This window comes from Geotrypetes seraphini, chromosome 2 (assembly GCF_902459505.1).
Source record: "Geotrypetes seraphini chromosome 2, aGeoSer1.1, whole genome shotgun sequence".
In the NCBI taxonomy this organism is placed as follows: domain Eukaryota; kingdom Metazoa; phylum Chordata; class Amphibia; order Gymnophiona; family Dermophiidae; genus Geotrypetes; species Geotrypetes seraphini.
In genome coordinates, this window is record NC_047085.1 from 96,784,899 (window position 1) to 96,810,187 (window position 25,289).

The 25,289-nt window shown below is 42.1% G+C and overlaps 1 protein-coding gene and 1 long non-coding RNA gene across 3 annotated transcripts in view; one reads left to right on the top strand and one right to left on the bottom strand.

Annotated features, from left to right (window-relative positions):
- ELOC (elongin C) overlaps positions 1-21,252 on the top strand; it is a 46,598-nt gene extending 25,346 nt beyond the window's left edge. For both annotated transcript variants that reach the window (XM_033933318.1, XM_033933319.1), the window contains 3 exons: positions 5,478-5,527; positions 15,068-15,211; positions 19,731-21,252. In XM_033933318.1, the coding sequence (XP_033789209.1) occupies positions 5,524-5,527; positions 15,068-15,211; positions 19,731-19,921 (339 nt within the window). In that variant the 5' untranslated portion in view covers positions 5,478-5,523 and the 3' untranslated portion in view covers positions 19,922-21,252. The remainder of the gene's footprint in view (positions 1-5,477; positions 5,528-15,067; positions 15,212-19,730) is intronic.
- The window catches only part of LOC117355169, a 69,634-nt gene continuing 44,744 nt past the window's right edge, over positions 400-25,289 (bottom strand). Inside the window, exons 2-3 of the long non-coding RNA XR_004538316.1 lie at positions 5,182-6,357; positions 400-478 (exon numbers count right to left, since the gene is read on the bottom strand). This is a non-coding gene — a long non-coding RNA (uncharacterized LOC117355169). The remainder of the gene's footprint in view (positions 479-5,181; positions 6,358-25,289) is intronic.

The following is a 25,289-nucleotide window of genomic DNA, read 5'->3' on the forward strand; positions in this document are numbered from 1 at the left end:
CTGTTTTTATGCCTGTCTATTGGAGATGTAGGAGATAACTGCGTCCCACATAACACTTTTAAAGTGCTCCATGTGGCAAACAAGATACTATTGTCCTTATAAATTCTGGGCAATTTGATGCGCACCGTATGACAAAATCTTAATTGGATAATCAGCGTACCTAGGTAAGAGAGTATATCATATGAATATGCTGACTTCAGCTGCCTCTTTATTCCCCTCTCATATAATGTTGATCACCAAGACCCTCAGAAATGCCACCAAGATACTCAAGTGTATTTCATAGTATCTGGCTTTATGCATTTGATCTTCACCGGGTCTCTTACATAAATTTTTTATATTTTTAGTTGAATGTAATTAGTTATACCTTTCCAATTTAAATAATTTATAATTTATTTAATACTTAACTTGAGTGGTCAGGTTCCGAGGGATACATAAGCCGACATGTTTCACCCAGAGGGTTTCTTCAGGGCTACTATCCCTACAACAATAAAACCTGCGTTATTAATAAACTTTATCATTATGAATCAATGTCTTCACAATATCCTAAACATTTAAATCTACATCAGAACACTTAAAATAATTCCCACCTTTGTGAAGCTAATCACCCACATAACGACAACCGAGTTCCTGTTATCAAGATGGCCGCGGCGTGTTCCTCTTCATTCTAAATACCTCCTGGTCAGCTATCAGTGACATTGCAAGGACGGTACCAACAGGCCAGCCGGGGGGAATGTTCACCGAAAACTTTAAACTCTCTTAAGTGCTGTAACGCTCCTATTCATGGAATACTTAATTCTTTGACAGATAATATAGGGGACCCCCCTCCCCCCCTGAGGGAACCTCATATTAAAGATAACCATTCCAGTTCTAAATTGAGCCCAAAAGGAATTACTGTATTGAGGCGGTAAATCCACCTCTGTTATAAAAAAATTTAATTTTCCTCCCTGTTGCCCTCTCCCCAAACCATCGATCACTCTCCATTGGATCTGATCTACTGAATGTTTCTTCGAGGTCCAATGTTGGACCAAAGGAGCTGAAAGGGCTCCTGTGGTGATGCGAGATTTGTGTCCCTGCCCTCTCATATACGTGGGTCATACAAAACGGCCCGTCCAGCTGCAATTGAACAAACACAAATCTCGTATCACCACAGGAGCCCTTTCAGCTCCTTTGGTCCAACATTGGACCTCGAAGAAACATTCAATAGATCAGATTCAATGGAGAGTGCTGTGTGCTTATTTGACCGAAGTATAATTATGCTATGCTGTGTGCTTATTTGGCATGTTGTTTTTTTTGTTTTCTCTACCGAAGATACTGCAACATTTCTTTAAGTTGATGCTGCAGTTCTTAAAACCCGATATGCTAAAACACTATAAACTAACATTAGTCGTAACTTTTAAAAGTTTACATGACTTAAAAAAAAACTAATAATGGATCTGAAAGGGTGAAGAACTGATTTAGAAAAATGTGCTGTGCTGTTGGATGATTCCGAAAAAAATTTTTTTTGTTGCCTTGTGTTTTCAGCCATTGCAGTTTTTAATAGAAAGGTGTGATGTGGTCAAATTTTTCAGGTTGAATATGAGCCTCACTACAGTATTTTGGATGATGCTTAGTTCTGGAAGTGTTTGCGTAGACCTGCTAGATAGATGATGATGCACTACTAGTCTATGATGCTTAGGACTAGAGTTTGTATTTTCTAATGGATCTGAATTTCCAGAGTGCATTGAAGCCTTTGCATGTGACATGGTTGACTTGGGCAGACATGTCAAGATGCACTCCCAGGATTCTGATTGTAGGTGAGATGGGGAAGTTGGTTCCTCTTAGGGCTAGGGAGTTTATAGAGAAGTTGGTGGCTGTGGCTAAGAAGAATTTGGTTTTCTCAGTGTTTAGTTTTAATTTGAAATGGGCCATCCAGTTTTCTATGGTAGACAGGATGGTGTCTATTCTGTGAATTTCTGTGGGTGTTGGGGATGTGGCAGAGAAGACAATTGTGAAGTCGTTGGCATAGCTATAGTGGGAGATGTTTAGACTGCTGAGTCCCCTAGGGAGGAAAGGTAGATGTTGAAAAGCAAGAGCAACAGTGGGAAGCCTTGTGGGATGCCACATTTGCTGGTCCATGCTGTAGATAGTGTATCCCCAATCTTCACTTGGTAGCTGCGGGATTTCAGGAAGCCTTGGAACCAGTTAAGTATGTTTCCTGATAGTCCATAGGCATCTAGGCAGGATAGCAGCAGGTCATGAGGTCGAAAGCACTGCTAAGGTTCAGTTGGATTATGAGCGCGTTTAGACCTATGCATAGTAGATTGTATAGATGCAATTACTGTATCAGTGCTGTATGACTGGCTGAAGCCAGATTGGGAATCATGGTGTAGCATAAAGTGTTCCAGGTTGTTCATCAGTTGGATTTGTACTATCCCCTCCATCAGTTTTGTGAAGAGTGGGGTTAGGGCAATGGGCCTGTAGTTGTGAGGTTGAGAAGTGGTGTTTTTCTTGTCTTTTATAATGGGTCTGATAATGATGTGTCTTCTATTTGCTGGGAATTACCTCTATTTAGTGTGCTTGTTAGCCAGGAATAAAGATCTGCCAGGAACTTATTGGAGGCTTTAGACATAGCGGGTGGGCAGGAGTCGATGGGAGAGTATGTTTGCACGTATTTTTTTAAATAGGAAGTGAAATTGAGACCAAGGTGGGTCAGAGAAGGAGCTCCAGATCATGTCGGCTTGGAGTGTGCGATTTCTTGAGTTCAGTGGAATGGTTTGTGTTGAGGGAGGCTCTTGCCGTTTGAATTTTTGATCTAAAATAGTGAGTGAGGACATTGGCAGAGGGATGGAGGTCATGGGTGGGCTTGTTAGAGGTATGACATCGATAAGGTTGTTGACTAGTTTGAATAACTCCTTTGAATCGAGGCCGTGCTGGTTTATTTGGGAGGAGTAGTAGTTTTTGTGTTTCTTTCAGCTTGAATGCATATTCTCGTGATTTCTCACACCATTTCAGTTTGGTGTCTTCTCTTTAGTCTTGTTCCATGTGTGTTCCAGGCATCTGACTTTAGCACTTTTAAACCATTTGTCTGATTTCCTCAGGCATTTGAGCATGAGCCGTTTAGGTGCAAGGCAATTTAGAGTATTGTCACTGAAGGACTCCCAGGCTGTATAGAAGTTTTCTGATGGGGAGTCGGCAAATTTGCCAAAAGGTGGCTTTGTCGATTGGTCCTCTGGTTAGAATTGCAGTTGGAGATATAGTTTTGTTGGTTCTGGATTGTTGCCAGTTAAACTTGAATTTAAATATATAGTGATCTGACCAGAGTGCTTGTGCCAACTGCCTTCTGAGGAGTATATAGAAGGTTGAAGAGGTGGCAACTAGGTCTAGGTGGTGGCCTTTTATGTGCATGGAACAGAAGAGTAGCCAGGACTAGTCTAGATCTTGCAGAAAAGTGAGTAGGTCAGTGACTGTTGTCGTTTTTTGATTCCAGGTGGAGGTTTAGGTCCCCTAGTAGTATGTAGTTAGGAGAGGTGAGGGAGATTTTGAACATGACATTGTGGAAAATGTCCTTTACATTGGTCCCGTTTTTGGGAGTCACGTAGAAGAGGATACAGGTGAGAAGGGTTATTAGATTTGGATTGGAGAACTGACATGCTAGAATTTCAATGTTTTTGAGTTCGAATTCTAGGAGGTTAATCTGAATGAGGTCTTTTACTATGATATCAAAGCTGCCACCTGCATGAAGGCTGTAAGTCAAGGTTTATTCTTGAGAGGTATTGTGGGAGGGCTAGGGCTTCAGTGGGGCTGGGAGCAGGGTCATGAATCACCGGTCTGTCTGTTTGATCTCTAGGTTCTGTTTGGTCTTCAGTGGAGCAGGAGGCGAGGGCTAGAGGCTGCTGATTTGTCTTCCTGGGCCTGTTGGTCCTGCTTGGTCCGCTCGAAGGGCTGCTTAAAAGCCCCTTTGGCATGGCCCTCAGTGGGAGAGGCCTGCCTGCTCTTGGCCTTTTCAAAAAGGCCGCCGGAAGATGATAAAGTTCTTGTAGCTCTTCAGAAGGGACCATTTCTCCAATATCCAAGAACTGATGAAACCTTATTAACTCCAACCACTCCCATCATAAAAAAGACCCCTCCCTCTCTATCCACCTGAAAGGTTGGCTCAAACCTAACAGAGGATATAGAAGAAACTCTGGATAGCCCACCATACTTGTTTTTCACCTTTTCCTATACACTCAATAAATGGGTCACATAGGTTAAAAAGTACATCCGCTTTGTTTGTTTGTGTGTGATAGCCACAACAATTAGCACAGTGGTATTGTAGGGGATTATGTTTGCTCTAGCACAGTGTCTCAAACTTTTTAAGCTCCGGCACACTAAATGGAGCAAATGTTTTTTGTGGCACATTATAATTAAAATTATAAAATTGCAAAACCAATAAAAAATTAAAATTGAGTGGCTGTGACAAATGATGCTGATTTGGACCTATTTCTAAATAACAATTCTCCTGAAGCAATCAGTGTATCAGTTTCCTTGTATCAAGGCACTTCTTTTAAAGTATAGTACAGATTTGCCTTCAAGTTCTTCTGTTTGAAAGGCTAAATTGGCTAAATTTTTAGCAAGGGCAGCAAATTTTTGATGCCCAAGAAGATGCAGAATGACAAACATTACATTGTTCCTTCATTGTAATAGGAACTGTTTTAGTTAAAGCATTAGCCAATGTTATAGTTCAAAAACTGTGTCTTGATGCAAGAAAATTGTCATTGGCCCTATTTCTAAATGACACTTCAAAACTGGAACCTTATAAGCCATTCTGATTGAACAAGTTTGTTTCTTTGCTGGTATTGAGGCCAGAAGGTGGCTCTGCCAAGGACTGCTGAATATAGATTGATTTCTGCACTCATATGCTAACTCTTTTTGGGGGGGGTTTTCTTATTTGATTTAAATCTCTCTCTCTAATTCTATTGTATTCCTATATTTTGAGGACGAGCATTTTCTGTGTAAATGTTTTCTTCGTAATGGATGGATTTCCAGTTGCTAGAACTAATTCTATGTACTGTCAAAGCAGCTGTTTTTAAATTCAAGAAGTAAAAAGTAACTAAAAGTAACATATTACTTTCCACAGTAACTTAACATATTACTTTCATTAAATAAATATTACTTTTTCCTTGCAGTAACTAGTAACTCTAATATTTTTACAAAGTAACTTACCCAGCATTGGCCATTGTACTGAGAGATCTACCGGTAGTTAAAAACTGTTTGCTTCTCCCTCTTGTGGTGACAAATGGTGTTCAAGTCTGGAGCCAAACTCAGGCAATGACACTTGTACTTGAAAGAAGGCACAGTGTTAAAATGAAGAATCATTTGAAATATGTACCACAAGAATGCTAGGGTGTGAGTTTCATTTAATTCTGTCCTTGGAATGTGGTACACAAAATCCAATACTGCATCTGTACATTTTGCAATGAAGGAACTGCTTTAAACAGTTGTGTTGGTTTTGCTTACAGAATCTTGCTGTGAAAACTTGTGCAGAAGTTAGACATTTCTTAAATAATGGGTAAGTGTTATCTATTTTGCTTTACACAAATTATTAGTCTCTACAACTTCCAGTAATTTTCTGTTTTGTCCTTTATGGAACCTAACATTTTTTGGCTTTGGTCACATTATTTCACAACCTTGAGATCCTTAGACAAGATAAAATCATCCAACGTACTGTCTGTAGCTTAGAATCACCCCTCTAAATCTCCAGTGTAGCAAATTTATAGCCCCTTTTATCAAGCTAAGCTAGAAGTTTTTAGAGTGGGCCGGCACAGTACATTCTCTGACGTTCATAGAATTCCTGTGAGGGTCAGAGCACTTACACTGGGCCCTGAGAGAGAAGATCAGGATGTACCTGTAGTCTGAGACATTTGTCCCTCTGTAGACATACCTTGTCCATATACCAAGGACACCGTGGCCAATCTGTGCCATATGCACCACTGTCCCTGTGTGGCTTGCTATTCTGTGGAGTATCCACGCTTATCAAGGGCCATGGAGGAAACACGTACAAGAGCCTCTTCTTTGGCCATTGCTAGACTAGGGAATTCAGCCCTGTGCTTCTGGGCTCATATCTTCGACTGAAGAAATGGTCCACTCTCTTGTTGCTCACTGTAGCCATCAGGTCAAAATTTGGGTGGACCAGTGACGAATGATGGCTTGGAACATTTTTGCAGATAATATCAACTCTTCCGTGTCTAACGTTGCTGAGGTAATCTGCCTGGACATTATCCACTCCCATGGAAATCGCTTGAAGATGGAACTCTGCCAATCAGAACAACAACTGGGCTCCCAGACGCAGCTGGTTACCTCCGCTGTAGCTGTAGCCTGAGCCTAGTGTATTGCATAGAGCTGAAAAAGAACACAGGAACAATGACATTCTGGCTTCCAAAATGTGATATACAGTTTGTTTTTTAAAAAAGGTAGTCTTGGAAACAGGTGACTGTAGCTGCTGCTGAGAGGAATTAAAACTACAAACCGCTATGATGGTGCACAAAAGGCATGACCTGTTCTGCTCAATATTAAACAGTATAGATTTGTCCTGTAGGACAAGAAATGCTAAACTCTAAAAGCTCCATCAGGAATTTTTTTTTTTTTTTTAAATGAAGCAGAGGATGAAAACCAAGAAGGAATCTAGTTTTTTTATGTTTTGTATTTTCCATTTTATATAGGCCACACACAACTGGAAGAATACTTTTGAAAGACTGGCTTTGTACCTATTTTTTAGTTAGGGTAGCCATTATATAAGGCTGGTTTCCTTAGCAACAGCAATAGATGAATCCAGAGACTAGTGGTATAGCGCACATCTACCAGCAGATGGAGATGGAGAGCTGATTTGCAGGTGCTTCTCTTGGATAGAACTTCTCCTGGCCAATTAGTATGCTGTATCTCCAGAAGGCGGATGGATGCCATTCCTGTAGCTCCTGGCTTCTTTGACTAGAAGAGCTCTATTCTCCTGTTGCTTTTGCATCAGTGGAGTTTAGGGGTGTTTGACGAGCGGTGCCGACTTTAGGGGATATAACTGCCCCCCCCCCCGGGCTGTTGGTACCCTCCCGGAGTGTTCATGTTGCATGTTTGTTTAGGTAGTTGGCTTCAGTTCAGGTGTTTTTCAATCTGACGTTTATGGGAAAGAGTTTTTTACTTGTGCAGTTTGATTGTTCTTGATGCTTGGGCAAAGAGCAATACTAATTGGCCAAGAGAAGTTCCATCCAAGAGGAGCACCTGCAAATCAGTTCTTTATCTCCACCTGCTGGTAGATGTGCACTATCCCACTAGTGAGTCTCTGGATTTATCTGCTGTGCATCAAGTTTCAAGTTTATTAAATTTTGATTTTACGCAATATCCAATATTTCAATGCATATTACATAATTGTAAAAGCTAGGGATGACAAATACAAATACAAATAAAACTATTATACAGACTAATCATTATGTTCTATTAATACAAACTGAAACAAGTAGGTAAAAGGGAGAAATACAATTTATACAATTTATAAAATTAATTAAAAATGACAATCCTAATGACATCAATCTCGTCAACTCAAAATTAGATAAGATCAGCCAATGGCTTTGTGATAATATGCTTTCGTTAAATATCTCCAAAATCAATTGTCTCCTTTTTCCATGGAAAGAAAATATTCATTCAACATCTCCAATTACTATCAATGGCACACCGATAAACTCCATTAGTTCAGTCAAAATCCTTGGTGTAATGATTGATAATAAACTGTCCTACCGCCTTCAGATTAGTGCAGTTGTCAAGAATTGTTTTTGGAAACTCAGAATGATCAGATTCTTAGCTAACATTCTTGATCCTCAGTCTCTTAATATTTTAATACACTCCCTCATAATTTCCAAACTCGATTATTGTAATTCCTTATGTAAAGGTGTCTGTCAAAAAGACATCCGACGTTTACAATTAATACAAAACACCGCCATAAAAATTATAACGAATAAGAAGATATTTGACCACGTTACCCATTTGCTAAAGAGTGCACACTGGTTACCAATCCACCATTGTATTACATACTAGTCTTTAAGCCCGTTACATTAACGGGTGCTAGAACATATGTGTGTGTGTCTGTCTTTATTTCTTTCTCTCTCTCTCCTTAGCCGCTTTTTTTCTTTCTGCCTTTCTTTTTCCTTGGCTGTCCATCACCACCCCTTGCCTGCTCCCCCTGTCCATTTTCCCTTCCTTTTACCTCCCCTGTGTCCACCACCACCCCTTCACTGCTCTCCTTATGCAGCAGCAGCCCTTCTCTCTTTGTTTTACCTCCCCCCCCCTGTCCAGCAGCACCTCTTTCCTTCTCCCCCTGTCCAACATTAGTCCTCCGTTCCTTTTCTTCAACCCCCTGTCCATCAGCATCTCTTTCGTTCTCCCCCTGTGCAACGGGTGCTAGAGTAGACGACTGGTTTTTTTTTTTCCTTTCTCTCTCTGTGCTTGGATGCTCTCTGTCTGTCTGTCATTCTTTCTGTCTGTGTCTCTGTCTTGCGCCCTGCCTGCCTGTATTTCTCCATTGCCCCATAAGAACATAAGAAGTTGCCTCCGCTGAGGCAGACCATAGGTCCATCCTGCTCAGCGGTCCGCTCCTGCGGCGGCCCATATGGCCCATTGCCTGAGCAATGGTCTATACCTATCTATACCCCCCAATCCCTTTTTCTTCTAGGAATCTATCCAAACCTTCTTTGAAACCATTTAATGTTTTCTTGTCTACAACAGCCTCTGGAAGCGCGTTCCATGTGTCCACTACCCTCTGAGTGAAAAAGAACTTCCTAGCGTTTGTTCTAAACCTGTCCCCTTTCAATTTCTCCAAGTGCCCCCTTGTACTTGTGGTGCCCCTTAATTTAAAAAATCTGTCCCTGTCTACTTTTTCTATGCCCTTCAGGATCTTGAAGGTTTCTATCATGTCTCCTCTAAGTCTTCGCTTTTCCAGGGAGAAAAGTCCCAACTGCTTCAATCTGTCAGAATATGGGAGATTTTCCATTCCCTTTATCAGTTTGGTTGCTCTTCTCTGTACTCCCTCAAGTACCGCCATGTCTTTCTTGAGGTACGGCGACCAGTACTGGACACAGTACTCCAGATGCGGCCGTACCATTGCACGATACAGCGGCATGATGACTTCCTTCGTCCTGGTCGTAATACCCTTCTTAATGATACCCAGCATTCTGTTTGCTTTCCTAGAGGCTGTGGCGCATTGCGCCGATGCCTTCAGTGTTGCGTCTACCATCACTCCCAGGTCTCTCTCCAGGTTACTAACCCCTAGTGGTGTTCCCCCCATTTTGTATGTGAACATCGGGTTCTTTTTCCCCACGTGCATGACTTTGCATTTCCCCACGTTGAAGCTCATCTGCCACTTTTCGGCCCACTTTTCCAGCTGCGTTAGATCCTTTTGGAGATCCTCGCAGTCTTCCTTGGTTTGAGCCCTGCTGTATAGTTTGGTGTCATCTGCAAATTTAATGACTTCACACTTAGTTCCCGCCTCTAGGTCATTTATGTAGATATTGAACAAGAGTGGTCCCAGCACCGACCCCTGCGGAACTCCGCTCGTGACCCCTTTCCAGTCTGAGTAGTGGCCCTTTACGCCAACCCTCTGCTTCCTGTTTGCCAGCCAGTTTTTGATCCATCGGTGGACCTCCCCTTGTACCCCGTGGTTCCATATCTTTTTAAGCAGTCTCTCGTGTGGCACCTTGTCGAAGGCTTTTTGGAAGTCAAGGTAAATGATGTCTATAGATTCCCCTTTATCCACCTGGCTGTTCACTCCCTCAAAGAAGTACAATAAGTTTGTGAGGCATGACCTACCCTTACAGAAGCCATGTTGACTCGGTTTTAGCTGCCCATTTTTTTCGATGTGCTCATAGATGCTGTCTTTAATCAGTGCCTCCATCATCTTTCCCGGGACTGAGGTCAGGCTCACCGGCCTGTAGTTTCCCGGGTCCCCCCTTGCGCCCTTCTTGAAGATGGGCGTGACATTTGCTATTTTCCAATCCTCCGGGATCTCTCCGGTTTTTAAGGATAGGTTGCATATCTGTCGAAGTGGCTCCGCTATTACGTCTTTTAGTTCCTTGAGTACCCTTGGGTGAATTCCATCCGGACCCGGCGATTTGTCGCTCTTTAGTCTGTCGATCTGCTTGAGTACATCCTCTTGGCTTACCTCTAAATCGACCAGCTTATCGTCTTGGTCTCCTATTACGATCTCCTCGGGTTCCGGAATGGTGGTTATATTCTCCATCGTGAAGACTGACGTGAAGAACTCATTTAACCTGTCAGCTATCTCTTTCTCTTCTTTTACAACTCCCTTTCTGTCTCCATTGTCCAATGGTCCCACTTCTTCTCTCGCCGGTTGCTTCCCCTTGACGTATCTGAAGAACGACTTAAAGTTTGTTGCTTCCTTTGCCAGTCTCTCTTCGTATTCTCTTTTTGCTTTTCTAACCACTCGGTGACACTCTTTCTGGTGTTCTTTGTGCCCTTTTTGGTTCTCCTCTGTTTGGTCTTTTTTCCATTTTCTGAACGATGCTTTCTTGTCGCTTATCGCCTTCTTTACTGCACTTGTTATCCACACTGGGTTTTTTGTTCTATTTTTTTTGCACCCTTTTCTGAACTTGGGGATGCATATGCTTTGTGCTTCGTGCACAGTCTCCCATGCCTGCCTATCTCTCTGTGGCCCCCTTCTCTTCCCCAGCATGATTGGTGTGTGCCCCCAGCACACCCTTCCCCCCAAAGCAGCCCCGTTTCCCAATGCCCCTGCCCCCTTTTGTGCCATGCCTGCCTGCTCCATGGCCCCCTTCTGTTTCCCCCCTATGATTGCTGTCTGGCCCAGCAAACCCCTCACCCCAAAGCAGCCCCCTTTCCCTCTCCCCTTGTTGAGCCATGGCTGCCTGCTCTGTGATCCCCTGCCCATGATTGCTGTGTACCCCCAGCACACCCCTTCCCCCAAAGCAGCCCCTTTCCCTCTCCCCCTGCTTGCCTGCCATGCCTGCCTGCTCCCTGTGCATCAGCATCAGCATTTCCCTCCCCCTCACCTGTTCCTTTGTAGCAGCATGGAGATAAAACGGCTCCCTTAGTTCTTTGCTGGATTTTTTTTTAAAGTTTAAAGATGCCTAAGCGGCTCCTCTCACGATCCGGCCTGCGTCGGAAGCCTTCTCTGACACAGGCCGGGATCGTGAGAGGAGCCATGGCGGCAGTTTTAAACTTTAAAAAAAAGCCGTTTTCAAAGCCGCCACCGCGGCTCCTCTCATGAGCTGCACTTATATTACGTCGGAAGATGAGAGAGGAGCCGCCGCGGCAGATTTGAAATGAAAATAATTTATGCAGCCAGCCGGCTCCCTCAAAACCCTCCTCCCCCCCTTTCCGTTCCCGCGGTCCGTCTGGCTGCGTTGTTCTCTCCCTCATTCTCAAACCGTCCGTGCCCTACCTTCAAACTTGCAGTTCAGGCCTTGAGGATCATGGCAGGGAGGAAGGCATTGTTTGGCGGCCGCTGGAAGTTGGGGGGAGTGATGAGCCAGCGGTGCATCTGGATTGTGAGCAGCCCTGTCTTCGGTCCTGTCTCGGTCCCACTAAACCGGCTGGCAATAACGAAGCCAGACATCACGGGGGCTTTCCCTCTTGCTAAATCGCTATAGGCTCTGCCGGTCTCGATCCCGCCCCTCAGGATCGAGACCGGCAGAGCCTTTAGTAATTTGGCAAAAGGGAAGAACCCATGGCATCTGACTTTGTTATTGCCAGCCAGTTTAACAGGGACAGGACCGAAGGCAGGACTGCTCACAATCCGGATGTGCCACAGGACTCGGCGTTCACTCGCTCTGTGACGGTTCGTCTTCTGCCAGTAATGTACTAAGCGCGCATGCGCAGTCGTGCAGCCACACCATTACAGAAAAGGGATCAGGGAACACGATTCGCTACTGCGCATGCGCGGGCTAGCATTTTATTATTTAAGATAACATTGCTTTAATCTCCTTTAAAACTATGAACACCAAGGAACCTGCTTTTATTCATAAGTTTCTTATTCCTCGTGATCCTTTGAGAACTTTAAGATCAGCATCTCCGCACCTTCTTCATGTCCCATACTTAAAAATCATTAGTATTCGAAGGGCTTCTTCATTCGCAACTATAGCACCTACAATATGGAATTCGTTACCATCTCATTTAAGGTCTGAACAGAATTTAGATAAATTTAAGGACAACCTTAAAAGTTTCTTATTTCTTATATATGATTGCTAAATGATCTCTGGGTCCATTCTTGCCAAATTCTGTATCCCTCTTGTTTTTAACCTTAATTGTACTCTTTTCTTTTAAAATTGTATTTCTCCCTACCATCCTATTGTTTTCATGTAAGTAATGTCATGTCACTAATAATTATGTTCCCCATTTTAATTTTTTAACTGTTAAAACGCGTGGAGGGGCATAATTGAAAGGGACGTCCAAGTCCGTTTCCGTCCATCTCGCAAGTCGTCCAAAGTTAAAAAGAGCTTAAGACACATTTTCGAAACATACGTCCAACTTTTTTTACTTTCAAAAATCGTCTAATTATACGTCCTGCCAATTTGATCGTCCAAGCCACTAAATCGTCTATCTTTATACCACATTTCCGTCCAAGTCCAAAACACCTAGAACAAGCCCTGTTGGACGTGGGAGGGGTCTGCAAAGTGATGGACTACACACCAAGACATGCCACCTAAATAGTGGGGGGGCACTGCTGTGAACTTCATAAAAAGGGTGCCATGGCTTCTCCTCCCTACAGCTCCCTTATTGGTCATGATGAGCCCCCCAAACCACCTCCAGAATCCCCTTGACCCACTTATCTACCACCCCAATAGCCCTTATGGTTGCAGGAGCCACTTATATGCCAGTGCAAAAGGTTTTTGGGGTGTATAGGGCAGTGCACATGTTTCAGTATCAATGCAGTGATTACAGGGGCTTATGGACATGGGTCCTCCTCTCTATGGGTCCCTAACCCACCCCCAAGATAACTTAAGCCACCTCTGTGCTGGACGACTAGGCTTTCCTATGCCAGGCGGCCAGGTGATGATGGTCTGGAGGCTGAATTTTAAAGTTATGGGGGTGGGGGGGGTTGGTGATCACTGGGGTAGTGTGTGGGGGTCTGTTTTATGTGTTTGCAGTGCTTATCTACTGACTTTAGCTGGGTTTTTGTGACTTAAACCATGTTTTACATGGTCTAAGTCACAACGTCCAAGTTCCGTCTAGACTCTGTTGTAAAACTTTTGGTTATAAATGCTGTATGACTAAGTCTAAGCCGGCCCACGTCCCATGCAACTCCCGCCCTCGACACTCCTCTCAAAATGCCCCCTTTTAGCTTTGGTCGTACAGCGGCACTATGAAGGCCTAGGTCATTTAGAAATACGTGCAAACCCCGTTTTTATTATCGGCACTTGGACGTTTTTGAAAAATGTTTGTTCAAGTGCCGACTTAGGCCGATTTTCGGACGTTTTTCTCTTTCGATTATGAGCCCCTTAGCATTTAAGGTTAGCGTTTCATCAAATTTTAATAAACAAACTTGGAAAGAAAATTAGCAGGTAAGAACATAATTTTTCCATTGTGATACTGAGTAACTATGAAATGTATGCTTGGTGCCCTCAGATATCATACTGCTGATTTGGTATGCTTCCATTGCTTCTTTTTTTTTTTTTTTAGTGGTAATCTCCCCATTCACTATCCTGCAGTTTTCATGAAGAATACTGGCATAAGGGTTGGGAAGATGTCCTGACAATATATGCTTCTGTCATAAAATAATGTATCAGTCATTGGGTCAATTGCCAGAAGAAAAAGGTTAACTTCATAATACTCAGCAACAGCCACTAACTGCTTAAATATTGTTTCACCAGCTAAACACAAATATTCAGTGGGAGAAAACTGGTTATCTCTGCTGAATATTCATGGTTAGTGCATAATGGCTAATCAGCTATATTGCATTATATAGCCGGTTAGGGCAAATTTTCAGTGCTGGGTATAGCAGTTAAATAGGATTGCATTAATAGCAGTCCTACCTCTAACCACTAGGAACTTAACCGGTTAAGCCAATATTCAGCCCAATCAATTAAAGTTCCAACAGCTCAAAATGAAATGGAAATTCAATGCTGATCACCAGATACAGCATGGCATGGAATTTCTGGGTTCAGCGCTATGCTGCCTACCGCCTGCTGAATTTCAGCCCCTAAGTAGTCTTAAGTTTAGACAACTTTTCTTCCTTCTTAAAAGAATTATAAATACAGCTTTAGCAGTTAGACTATTGTAACACAAGCTATTGTGGTTTCTAACTACTAGGTTTCATGTCCTGAAGAGAAACCAAGCAGAAAGGGATTTTAATTTTTCTTATTCATTGCGATTATATGTCATTTACATTTTATTTCTTTGTAAGGATTTTGGCCTTAACGTCCCTTCAGATATAGCTTGCACAGAACTGATATGACACTCATCTGAGTGTGCTGAGTGATGCCCTGAATTTCTTTTTCAGCAAACGTTTTGGACCATTCCCTCTGTTTGCTTTCCCCATCTCAATCTGATATTTCTTCTCTTCCATTTGCTTTTCTCTGCAATTTCTGCTCATCTTCCTCCTTATGCTAAGTCCTGGAAGTAGCCTGCATCATTTTCCCCTCCCTCACTTTTCTATCCGTTTCCCTCTTTCTTCTTGGTTTGCTTTCTTGCTCCTGTTTGCTTTCTCCCTGCTCAGCTGTGTCCATTTCCCTTAAACTTGTTCTGTCTTCTTTCTTCTTCCCTTTTTTTCTGCTATATATAGTGCAGTACATATTGCACCATATCAGCCTTACCTTAGCCACATAAGAAAGGATACTGGTCTTCTCATGGGCAGTAGTGCCCCATGACCTACTGGTTAGATGCAGTCATGCTGATAATCGGTATGCTTCCAGAGTAAGCAGGAACAGCTGCGTCCACTTATTAGAAATGTTAGCACAGTACCAAAAAGACATTCACTAACTTTTGTATTTATACTCACCAGTCATGAACTGATTACTAAAAATTACTTGTCTTAATATCTGAAGGTGGCATTGCATTTTGCAAATGATATTGCTGTGAATATCCTTTCCTATAGATGGAGAAGAGAGGACATATGGTGGCTGTGAGGGCCCTGATGCTATGTATGTAAAGTTAATTTCATCGGATGGACATGAGTTCATTGTTAAGCGGGAGCATGCACTAACATCAGGGACAATAAAAGCAATGCTGAGTGGCCCAGGTAAGGTCTTTTCTTTAAACTAGCTCTTAACTTTCAAAATGTCATATTCAGCTTAGCCATAAAAGCCAGTTTTGAAAGCTGGTTGAGATACTGCCACTCCAGGTTTTGAGGTTCAGTTACCCAAAGCCCTTTTAGTCTGCTACATCTGCCATTCTTTTAATTGTTCTGCTAGTACCTGCCCTTACTCATGACTGGCAAAGTCTCTTGTAACAAGTGAGAGAGAATAAGATCTTTAGCTTGCCTGCATATGGCAGTGGTGTGAATCACAACTTATATCTGCTCATTGGTGCACACTAGTTATTATACAGTGAGACCTGAATTCAAGAATCAGATCAGTTTCTGTAATGCAGCTCACTGGACCATCTGCTATGGTATTATCTGACAGCTGCAGATGTGTTCTGTGTTCCAATGCTATTTTACTGTACCTGAGTTTGAAAAGTATGGATTTTAACCAGTATGCTGAGCGAGAGGTCTTTGAAAACAGCAGTTCACTATTCACAAAACAGGATCACGTGATTGATCATGGCATTGAGTGGGAATATGTTCTAGTTTTTCCTTTTAGCTACTGAGCATGACTGGGACTGTGAGAAAATGGAAGTGTTGATGAGATGGAGCAGACTGACTGTGTAATCAGTGAACTGCTCTTCCAATAAATATATGTTTAAGTGACCGTGCTTTCTCTGAAGATGAGCAGTTTCCAGTTATTACAAACTTGGGACTAAGAGTTGTCATCTTTATTTTTTTTTTTAAGACAAATTTCCAACAGGCAAAATGTTTTGTTTTGGAGATGTGTTGTGGTGGTGGTGGTAGTATTGGGGTTTGTTTGTTTTTTTATGAAGACAATTTGTAGCTTCCTGTGATCCTGTAGACAGGACCAAGAAAAAATAAAAATCAAACTTCATTACTACAACATATGAAGATACAGGTTTACCTTTGCATGGGCAAAACATGGCCATATTGGGCTCAACTGTATCTGCATATGTTGTAGTAATAATTTGATTTTGATTTTCTTGTTTTCTAAGGGCTTCTTTTCCTGGGCTAAGGTAAATGGTCCAATGCTCATTCAATTCCTTTGAGCATTGGAGCATTTACCTTGCCGGCCTGCGGTAAGAAGCTCTTCTGGGGTTTAGTAAAACCCAGTATAAATTTCAAAATCTTGCTCGGGTTACAAAGAAAGAAAAACAGGACAGGCAGCAATTGGCAAGTCACTTAACTCTCCATTGCCTCATCTACACCCCCCCAAATAAAAACAAAAAAAAAAACCCTTAAGACATTTTACCAAATAGCTGTAAAAAGCGGCTTTAACATTCGCTTATGCAGATCTTTCATGGGATAAAATGGCTGAATTTCCTTTTTTTTTTTTTTGTATTAACAGCCATTTTTATCTTTCCATTAGTGCATGCCCATTAAAAAAGATTAGTGCATGAGCCCTTACTGTCACCCATTATGTAGGCAGAAAGGGTTTGTGCACTAAGCATGCACTAATTGGTTAGCATGCAGCAATGTAGCTGCATTAACCAATTTAGTGCAGAAAATGCCTACTCACCACTACCCCAGACATGCCCCCCTTGAAAAAAATTTTTTTTTAGTGTGTGTGCATCCCAAAATTACTGCAGCATGCCTCTGCATACCCCACTGTACACCACCTTTTTTTCTCCCGAAAGTATGGTTATCACATCCATGATTTCTTTAACTCTCTACTCTGTTTCTGTTGTTGGGATGGGGGGGGGGGGGTGTCTTCCAGTTTTAAATGATTGTATTCCACAGATAGTGCACATTTTATCTTTTAGAAACAGGAGGTAATAAAGACCAACCAATGCAGCTGGGTTTGTAGAAACTTGGCAACTAGTTGATGTACCGTTTAGTCATTGGTGTAGTGTTGGGGGAGAGCCCTGGGTGCTGGCATCTCCCCTTCCTCCCCATCAGCATGGGGGGGTCTCTTAAAAATGCATTCCTCCCCCCCATACCTCTTGTAGTTATTGGCAGTGAGCAGTCCCCCCCCCCCCCCCCCCACTCCCACTCATGCTGTCTTCGACCCTTCCTCTGATGTCACTTCCTCTTTGCAGGACCAGGAAGTGATGTCTGAGGGCAGGCTCAGAGTAGGGGTTAGAAGACTCTGCTCATTGTCAGTAACAACTACAAGAGGTATGGGAGGTATAGAGGAGAATGCAGTTAAGGGCAGCAATACTACCCCTTACTATGCCTGTGCTTAAAGTAATTAATTTTATTATATGTAAGGTCCCTTTTTAACCAGAGTTTTTGATTTTGGTCTGCCTTTCGGTTTTGTTACTGGTTTTCCTTGTGTGTCAAATTAATAAAAATTCACTTAACATGAATGGATGACATTATCCCACAGAGTCCAGTGTGAAAACATGCCCAGCTTCTTTTCCAAAAATTTTAGAGTTCTACCATGCATGTGCATGCACCTTCTGCCCCTTGTGGCCACATGAGACTGACTTGTCTCCTCCCCCGCACCCCATGGAGCTGACAAGATGCCCTTCAGAGCCTCTTCTGTCAGGATTTGTATCAGTGTAGAGGTTGTTAGTCGTTTTGGGGTGTGTGTTGTTTTTTTTACAACTTTTTGGTCTAATTTTGTTTGTAAGTGTTGCTCAGGTTCAGTTTTGCCCTCTCATTCTTTTTAATTTCCCTTAATTTTTCCTTTTTTTTTTTTTTTTTTTTCCTGCTTCTCCTTGGCCCACTTTGACCTGAGTATTCCAGAAAGAATATAGGGATTTTTTTTTCTGTTTTCCTCCATAATTGAGCTGTCATGATTTTGCTTTAGCTATTTTTCCCAACATGTCCTAGAAAACTCCCAGTAGTTGCCCTAGGGCCTCCTTTTACTAAGGTGCGCTAGCGTTTTTAGCGCACGCACAATATTAGCGCGTGCTAGCCAAAAAATTACCGCCTGCTTAAAAGGAGGCAGTAGCGGCTAGCGAGCACTATTCTGTGCATTAAGGCCTTAACGCAACTTTGTAAAAGGAGCCCAAGTTGTGGCAAGACTGAGGGGGTCAGTCTCTGAAACAATTGGTGTTTGCCATGTTTAGGGCCAAATCTTGAAGTATTCTCTGGTCATCTCTGTCAGCAGATGGCCAAAAGGTCCTTATGAGTCAAGAGCTATACAAAATCATTTCTAGTCCATCAATGTCAGCCAAAAACATAAAAAGGAAGACAACTCAAGTACATAAAACTGGGCCTTTAAGCCCGGATTCTGTATAGGACGCCTGGTCTCGGAAGCAGACGTGCATCCTATACAGAATCGTGACTAAGCCCGCCTAAAGTGAATCCGATTCTCTAACCGACATCCATGTTACAGATGCCGGTTAGAGAATCTGGTTGTAAGATACGGCCGCTGAGCTTATCACTGCAAGGGATCTCTCTGTCGCGATAAGTTTAACGGCCGCCCAAACGATTACCGGAAGGAGGGATGCCCAGTCCCTCCTGCCAGAACCCCCTCCCCCGGAATGATCGCCGGCAGAAGGGATGCTCAATCCATCCTGCCGGAACACCCCCCCCAACTCTCCCTGTAGATTGCCAATCAGACCTTAGGCCCCTCCCCGGTGCATCCCACAATGCACCAGGAAGGAGCAAGCCCACCTCATTCAGATGGAGGCAGACCGGCCAACCTTCCTAAAAGGTTAGTGGGGGGGTCTGGGTGGGGGAGTGGCACAATCTGCCGGGGCGGGGGGTCCGACAGGAGGAATTGGGCATCCCTTCTGTCGCGATCTACCGGGGGGGGTTCTGGCAGGAGGGATTGGGCATCCCTCCTGCTGGTGATCATTTGGGCGGGATGGGTGGCTGCTAAACTTATCGCAGCAGGGAGATCCCTTGCCGCGATAAGCTCAGTGGCCACATCTATACAGTGTAGGCCAGCATTTTGCTGGCCTACATTGTATGCATCTCCTGCTGGCCTAGGGAGACATATATGGCCACCTAGGTCCGCCTAAGGCTACTTCCGGGGCAAACCACACCTAGCCTTAGGCGAGCTTGCATGGATCCCGGAGGCGCCTCCAATGTAGGTGGCCTGCCTCGGGAGCTTTTAAAAAAAAAAAAAAGTGCATCCCGATTGGCTGGTTAGACAAAGATAGGATGCCTACTGCTGCCTATAATTGGGACGCCCATTATAGAATCCGGGCTTTAAAGTAAACATGTAGATCAGTGCAACTTTTAATGCATTTCGAATTGAATTTTTCTTTTGTATATATCAGAATATGAAAAGTGTAGAAGGATGTTAAGATGTTTAAAAGGCACTGTAGTTTACATTTAGTCCCTCCCTACAGAGGTCTTATTTTTATTTCTCTCTTCATTTTAATAATAGGTAACTTGCATGTTTTTTTTTCCTTAAAATCTAATGTCCTTGAAAAATTTATACAATAAGTAGATTTCTGTATCTAGTAATTGGGTTGTTTTTAAATGGTAATTTTTAAAATTTTCTATTTCTAATTCTCTTACTAAAATATGTATTAAGTTTATAGATCACTTTTCTAAATATCCAAGATACATTTCATTTTGTGTTTTGCAGGGCAGTTTGCAGAAAATGAAACCAATGAAGTGAATTTTCGAGAGATCCCATCCCATGTGCTCTCCAAAGTGTGCATGTATTTTACATACAAGGTTCGCTACACTAACAGTTCCACAGAAATTCCTGAATTTCCCATCGCCCCTGAAATTGCACTGGAACTGCTGATGGCTGCAAATTTCTTAGACTGTTAAAAATAAAAAATAAATTATAATGAAAATATCTTAAACAGGATTTTTTTTTTTTGCTTGTATTTAATATGTTTAGCCAGTTTAGTTGTCTCTTTTTTCATATTGCATGTTGTATATAGTGTACTTTTTGAGGCAGGAAAACAGTTGTTTTCAGTCCTTCCTACAATTTATTCCCTTCAGGTTGACTTTTTTTTATTTTTTTTTTTTTGAGGGGTGGCTAAAAAATACAGAATATCTTCACAAACAGACTAATAGACCAGTGTGACAACTAGTAGATGCTTATGCCTTCTTTATAATCACATTCTGTTTTGTATTTTGGTTTCCTTTACCTCATATCAGCTGGTGTAAATGTTACCTTTGCAAATTAGATGTGGATTTTTGCTGCATGGCCTGTTTTATGAAGCAGGTACTATGGTAAATGTATGTTGCAGTATTAGTGTATGCTTTTAGTAAATTCCCCAATATATAAATGTTGAGTCGATGTTATAACTCTCATTGACTAGTGCTACTTTTACTATTTGTGAAAGTTATATAGCAAGTTGTTTTTGTACTAGTGTTGCATCAAAAGCAAGGTACGGTGTATTCCTTACCACAGAGCCAAACTTTACTGCACCTTTTTTTCTGGATCACGGGTTGCCCCTCTGTACTGAACCTCAAATAAATAGGCCAACACACTCATTGGTTTTATTATATTGAGGTAGTCCTTAGTTATTGATGTTTTACCTGAGTGTTAAAAAAAGAATGGAACATACTTTTCATGCATTGATGTACAATATCTTCTAATTTCTTTCCCTGAAATGTCCATTCTTGGTCTGGTATGATTGCTCTTCACACGTGGCAACAGATTGGCTTGAAACTGTTTGCTTTAGACTTCCTCTGTCTGAACTTTTTGTGTAGATATCCACATTTTCCTGCACCATTTGTTAATTTGATTGTGTTATGTATTTTGTCCTTTGCCTCAAAGTGCAAACACAGAAGGGATGACATTTAAAGGGAAATTGAACGACATGGGCTACTGATAAGTTATTTTACTACAGGGTCCCCTTCTTATGCAATGAAACCTTGTGCTAAAATGACCCAACTTAATAGTAGCTCATGTTGATAACATCCCCCCCCCCCAGACACCTAATGTGCATATACTACCTCTATTCTAGAAAAGTATCTTTACAAAATATTTACATTAATTACACAGCAACTGACCCAAACATTTCTACTACATTAAATAATTTTCCTAGTTCCTTTTTGACACTGTAAAGCATAAATGTAGTGCTCTGTTTTTGGTAACAGTGATGTAGTATATAGTTTGATTTATTAAATTGATATATCTCTTATCACCACAGAGTTTTAAAGCAATTTGCAAAAAGTCATTGCGTCTGGTAATAACCCTCATTGGTTATTTAAAATGATACAGGAGCGTACCTCCTCATATACTTAGGCTATCTTGAATTGTTCTTTGGCTTTTGCAGGGTTTGCAGATTTCTTTTTTTAAGACAGTGGTCAAATTGTTCCCTTCTGTCAAGTGTTTTTTCTTTTGAAGGTGCAACAAGGACAAATGTGACTAATTCACCTAAAGCTAATTCAGACACTGTATGGAGTAATTTCCAGACTGTTTCAAATTTTGAAGTTCAGACTTATTACACTTGATAATATCCTGTGCCTTTGGTAGATTGGATTCCATAATGCTATTTGTCTCGGTATTATACTACACTAAAACCAGTGTAATTATATCTTATCAAGCTCTCTCTTCAGACAGGAAATGTTCCAACTACACTTAAAGAAGCAGGGGTTACCCCAATTAAAAAGAAAAACTTCAGATGGTGACTGTTGATTTTTACCCTCTCTCTAATTTGTCATTGCTTGCAAAGATTTTGGAAAAGGCTGTATTAATGCAGCTCACTGAATTCATAGAAAATTGCAAGGTCTTATTTATAAGATCATGCACTCTCCTGAAACTACTATTGCCAAAGTCTCCATTGACCTTTTCCTGGCCAGATCCAAAAGTTATTACTCTCTTCTCATCTTTCTTGATCTATCCACTGCTTTTGACACTGTAGACCACTGGCTTCTTCTTGACACACTGTCCTCACTTGGATTCCAGAGCCCCATTCTCTCTTGGTTCTCTTCCTATCTCTCGCATCGCACCTTTAGTGTATGTAGTCGTAGATCCTCCTCCACTGCTCTCTCATTATCGATCAGAGTATTCCAGGGCTCTGTCCTGGGACCTCTTCTCAGCTATACTCATTCCCTTGGTGCTCTGATCTCCTCCCATGGTTTTTAATATTGTTTCTATGCTGATGACTCCCAGATCTACCTCTCTACACCTGAAATCTGTACAGGAATTCACGCCCAAGTCTCAGCTTACTTGTCTGTCATTGCTGCCCGGATGTCCTGCCGTCACTTAAAACTAAACATGGCTAAAACTGAAATACTTCCACCCAAACTGAAATACTTCCACCCAAACCTACATCTCCTCTACTCCCACTCTCTATCTCAGTGGATAGCACTCTTTCTCTCTATCTCATCAGCTCACAATCTTGGTGTTGTCCTTGACTCTTCTCTCCCCTTTTCTGCAAAAATCCAACAAATTGGCAAAACCTGTGGCTTCTTTTACTATAAGATCACCAAAATCCAACCTTTCCTCTGAGCACACTACCACAACCCTTATCCACTTCCTCTTTACCTCTTGCCTAGCCTATTGCAACTTGCTTCTCACTGGCCTCCTGCGGAACCATCTCTCTCCCCTTCAATCTGTTCAGAATGCTGCTGCCCGACTTACATTCCACCAGAGTCACTATGTTCACATCACCCTTCTTAAGTCGCTTCACTGGCTCCCCTGTCCACTACTGCACACAGTTCAAGCTCCTCTTATTGACCTACAAGTGTATTCAATCTTTAGCTCCTCAATATCTCTCCAGTCATCTCTCCTTATACTTCTCCCCAGGAACTGTATTCATCAGGCAAATCTCTCTTATCTGTACCCTTCTCTTCTACTGCCAACTCTAGAATACATCATTTCTCTCTTACTGCACCATACACCTGGACCAAATTGCCTGAATCAGTATGTCAAGCTCCGTCCCTGTATGGTAAAAGCCCACCGCTTCAAGAATGCATTTAACTCATAGCCCCCTCACCCTGAGAAACTCCCTAAGCCCCTACATGTCCTATTTTCTATTAATTTAGATTGTAAGCTGTACTGAGAAGGGACCTTATCCCAGGACAAGCAGGCAGCATATTCTCAACATATGGGTGATATCAACTATGGAGCCCCAATGCAGACAGCTTCACAAGCAGACTTGCTTGAAGAACTTTTGGAAAGTTCGCAACTGCTGCACCACGCATGTGCGAGTGCCTTCCCGCCCAACGTAGGGTGTGCGTCTCCTTAGCGTCTCCTCAGTTCTAAGTTTTCAGCGGAGCTGAGAAACCCTCGTTTTGACACTTTGCGCGAGATCTAGTTCATAAAACCGTGTCTTCTCATTGCCGTGGCTCGTGTTTGTTCTTTATTTTTTCTTCACAGTCGTTGCGGTGCACGTGTTTAAAAAAAAAAACAACAACAATTTTTTCAGTCATGTTACGGCGGGTCCTGTTCCGCAGCCTCGGCCTGCGGGCTTCGATCTAGCCACAGCAGTTTTCCATTCCATGTCCTAGGCACTCACAGGGTTCAAGAAGTGTAGCCAGTGTCAATGTGTGATCTCTATCACTGATCCACATAAGTGGTGTGTTCAGTGTCTAGGACCTGATCATTGTCCAGAGTCGTGCACCCGCTGTGCTACACTTCAAAATTGAGCCCTTAAATGCCGTCGAGTTCAAATTGAAAAGATCTTTGGGGCCATGGATCTTCCTCCAAAACCCTCGACTCCTACCTCGACTGTGCCGAAGTCTTCTGTGGGCCTTAAACCTTAGCCTCGCTTAAGCCTTCCTCGATGGGGAAGTCTTCTTCGGGGAAATCTGCAAAATTGTCCCCCGAGGGGCCGCTGCCCTCAGTGTCTCCTTAGGTAAGCTATCGAAGCCAGCCCTTCAGAAGTCACAGTCCACTCCAACAGCGAGCTCAATGGGACCTGTCGCTTCAAGACTTTCCAAAAAGCGTGTCTCTAAGTTGAGGAAGCACTTGTCCTTGAGGTCTTCTTCCCCAATTGCACCAGCTCCAGTGGTCTTGGTGCCAGCTTTGCAGAATATGTTGAAGGACATTCTGCATCAGGAGCTTGCAAAATTGACTCATGCCTTGACCCTGCTTCTTCAAGGCCAGCCTGAGCACTCAATAGTATCACAAGGAGTCAAGTCCTTGAGAGTGCCTTGAGGTCAATCTGAATACTATCCAAGGAGTTGAGTCCTTGAGCATATTTTGAGATCAATCTGGTTTCAGGTTTATTTAAAAATTTGATATACTGCCTTATCAAAATTCAAAGCGGTTTTACATAATATATAAAAACAAAGAGTAGAAAGGCATACATTAAAAACAAATTATAATTATTAAAACAGTCAAACACATAGACGAACATTAACTTACCGAAACAAAATGAAAAAGGGTAGAAATACATTTGTGTAATAAAAAAGAGAGGGAGAAGGATCAAAACAAAAGGGAGGGAACAAAAAATAAATAATCTAGCACTTTGTAGGAAAGACTAAAATGAATAAGAAAAGAAAGGAGCGAAGTTCCATTACAGTCCTTAAAAGGACTATTATACTCCAAATGCGTCTTTAAAAAGAAAGGCCTTCAAGCTACTTTTAAATTTATCAAGTGATGAAATTTTTCTTATATAATTTGGTGCTCAGTTCCAGATGGTAGGGGCCATAACAGAAAAAATATTAGTACACATGGTGCCAATGTGTCTTAAAGAGGGAATGGATAACAGGTTTTGATTAGAAGAACGTAATGTGCGATGGGGGGGGTGTGGGATTAATAACCTGTTGATGAAATCAGGTAGACCGGAAGTTATGGTTTTATGTATCAGTAACATTATTTTATAAGTAATTCGATGATCTATGGGAAGCCAATGGGCGTTAATCAAAAGTGGTGTGAAATGATCGAATTTTCGAGCTTTTGAAATGATTTTAATGGCAGTATATATATAATGCATTGCTATAGTCTAGACATGAAATGACTAGCGAATGAATAAGAGTATTTAAAGAAGTTTGGTCTAATAAAGTAGAAAAAGATCTAATCATTCGGAGGCGGTAAAAACATTTCATGACTACTGAACTTATATGATCATGGAACGAGAATTTTCTGTCAAGAATAACTCCAAGAAGTTTAATAGAAGTAACTGTTTGAACAGGAACGGAGTTTATTGTAATAGGGACGGAAGAGGAGAAACCATCCTTAACTGGGAAAATCATTGCTTTGGTTTTACTGATGTTAAGAGCTAACATATTT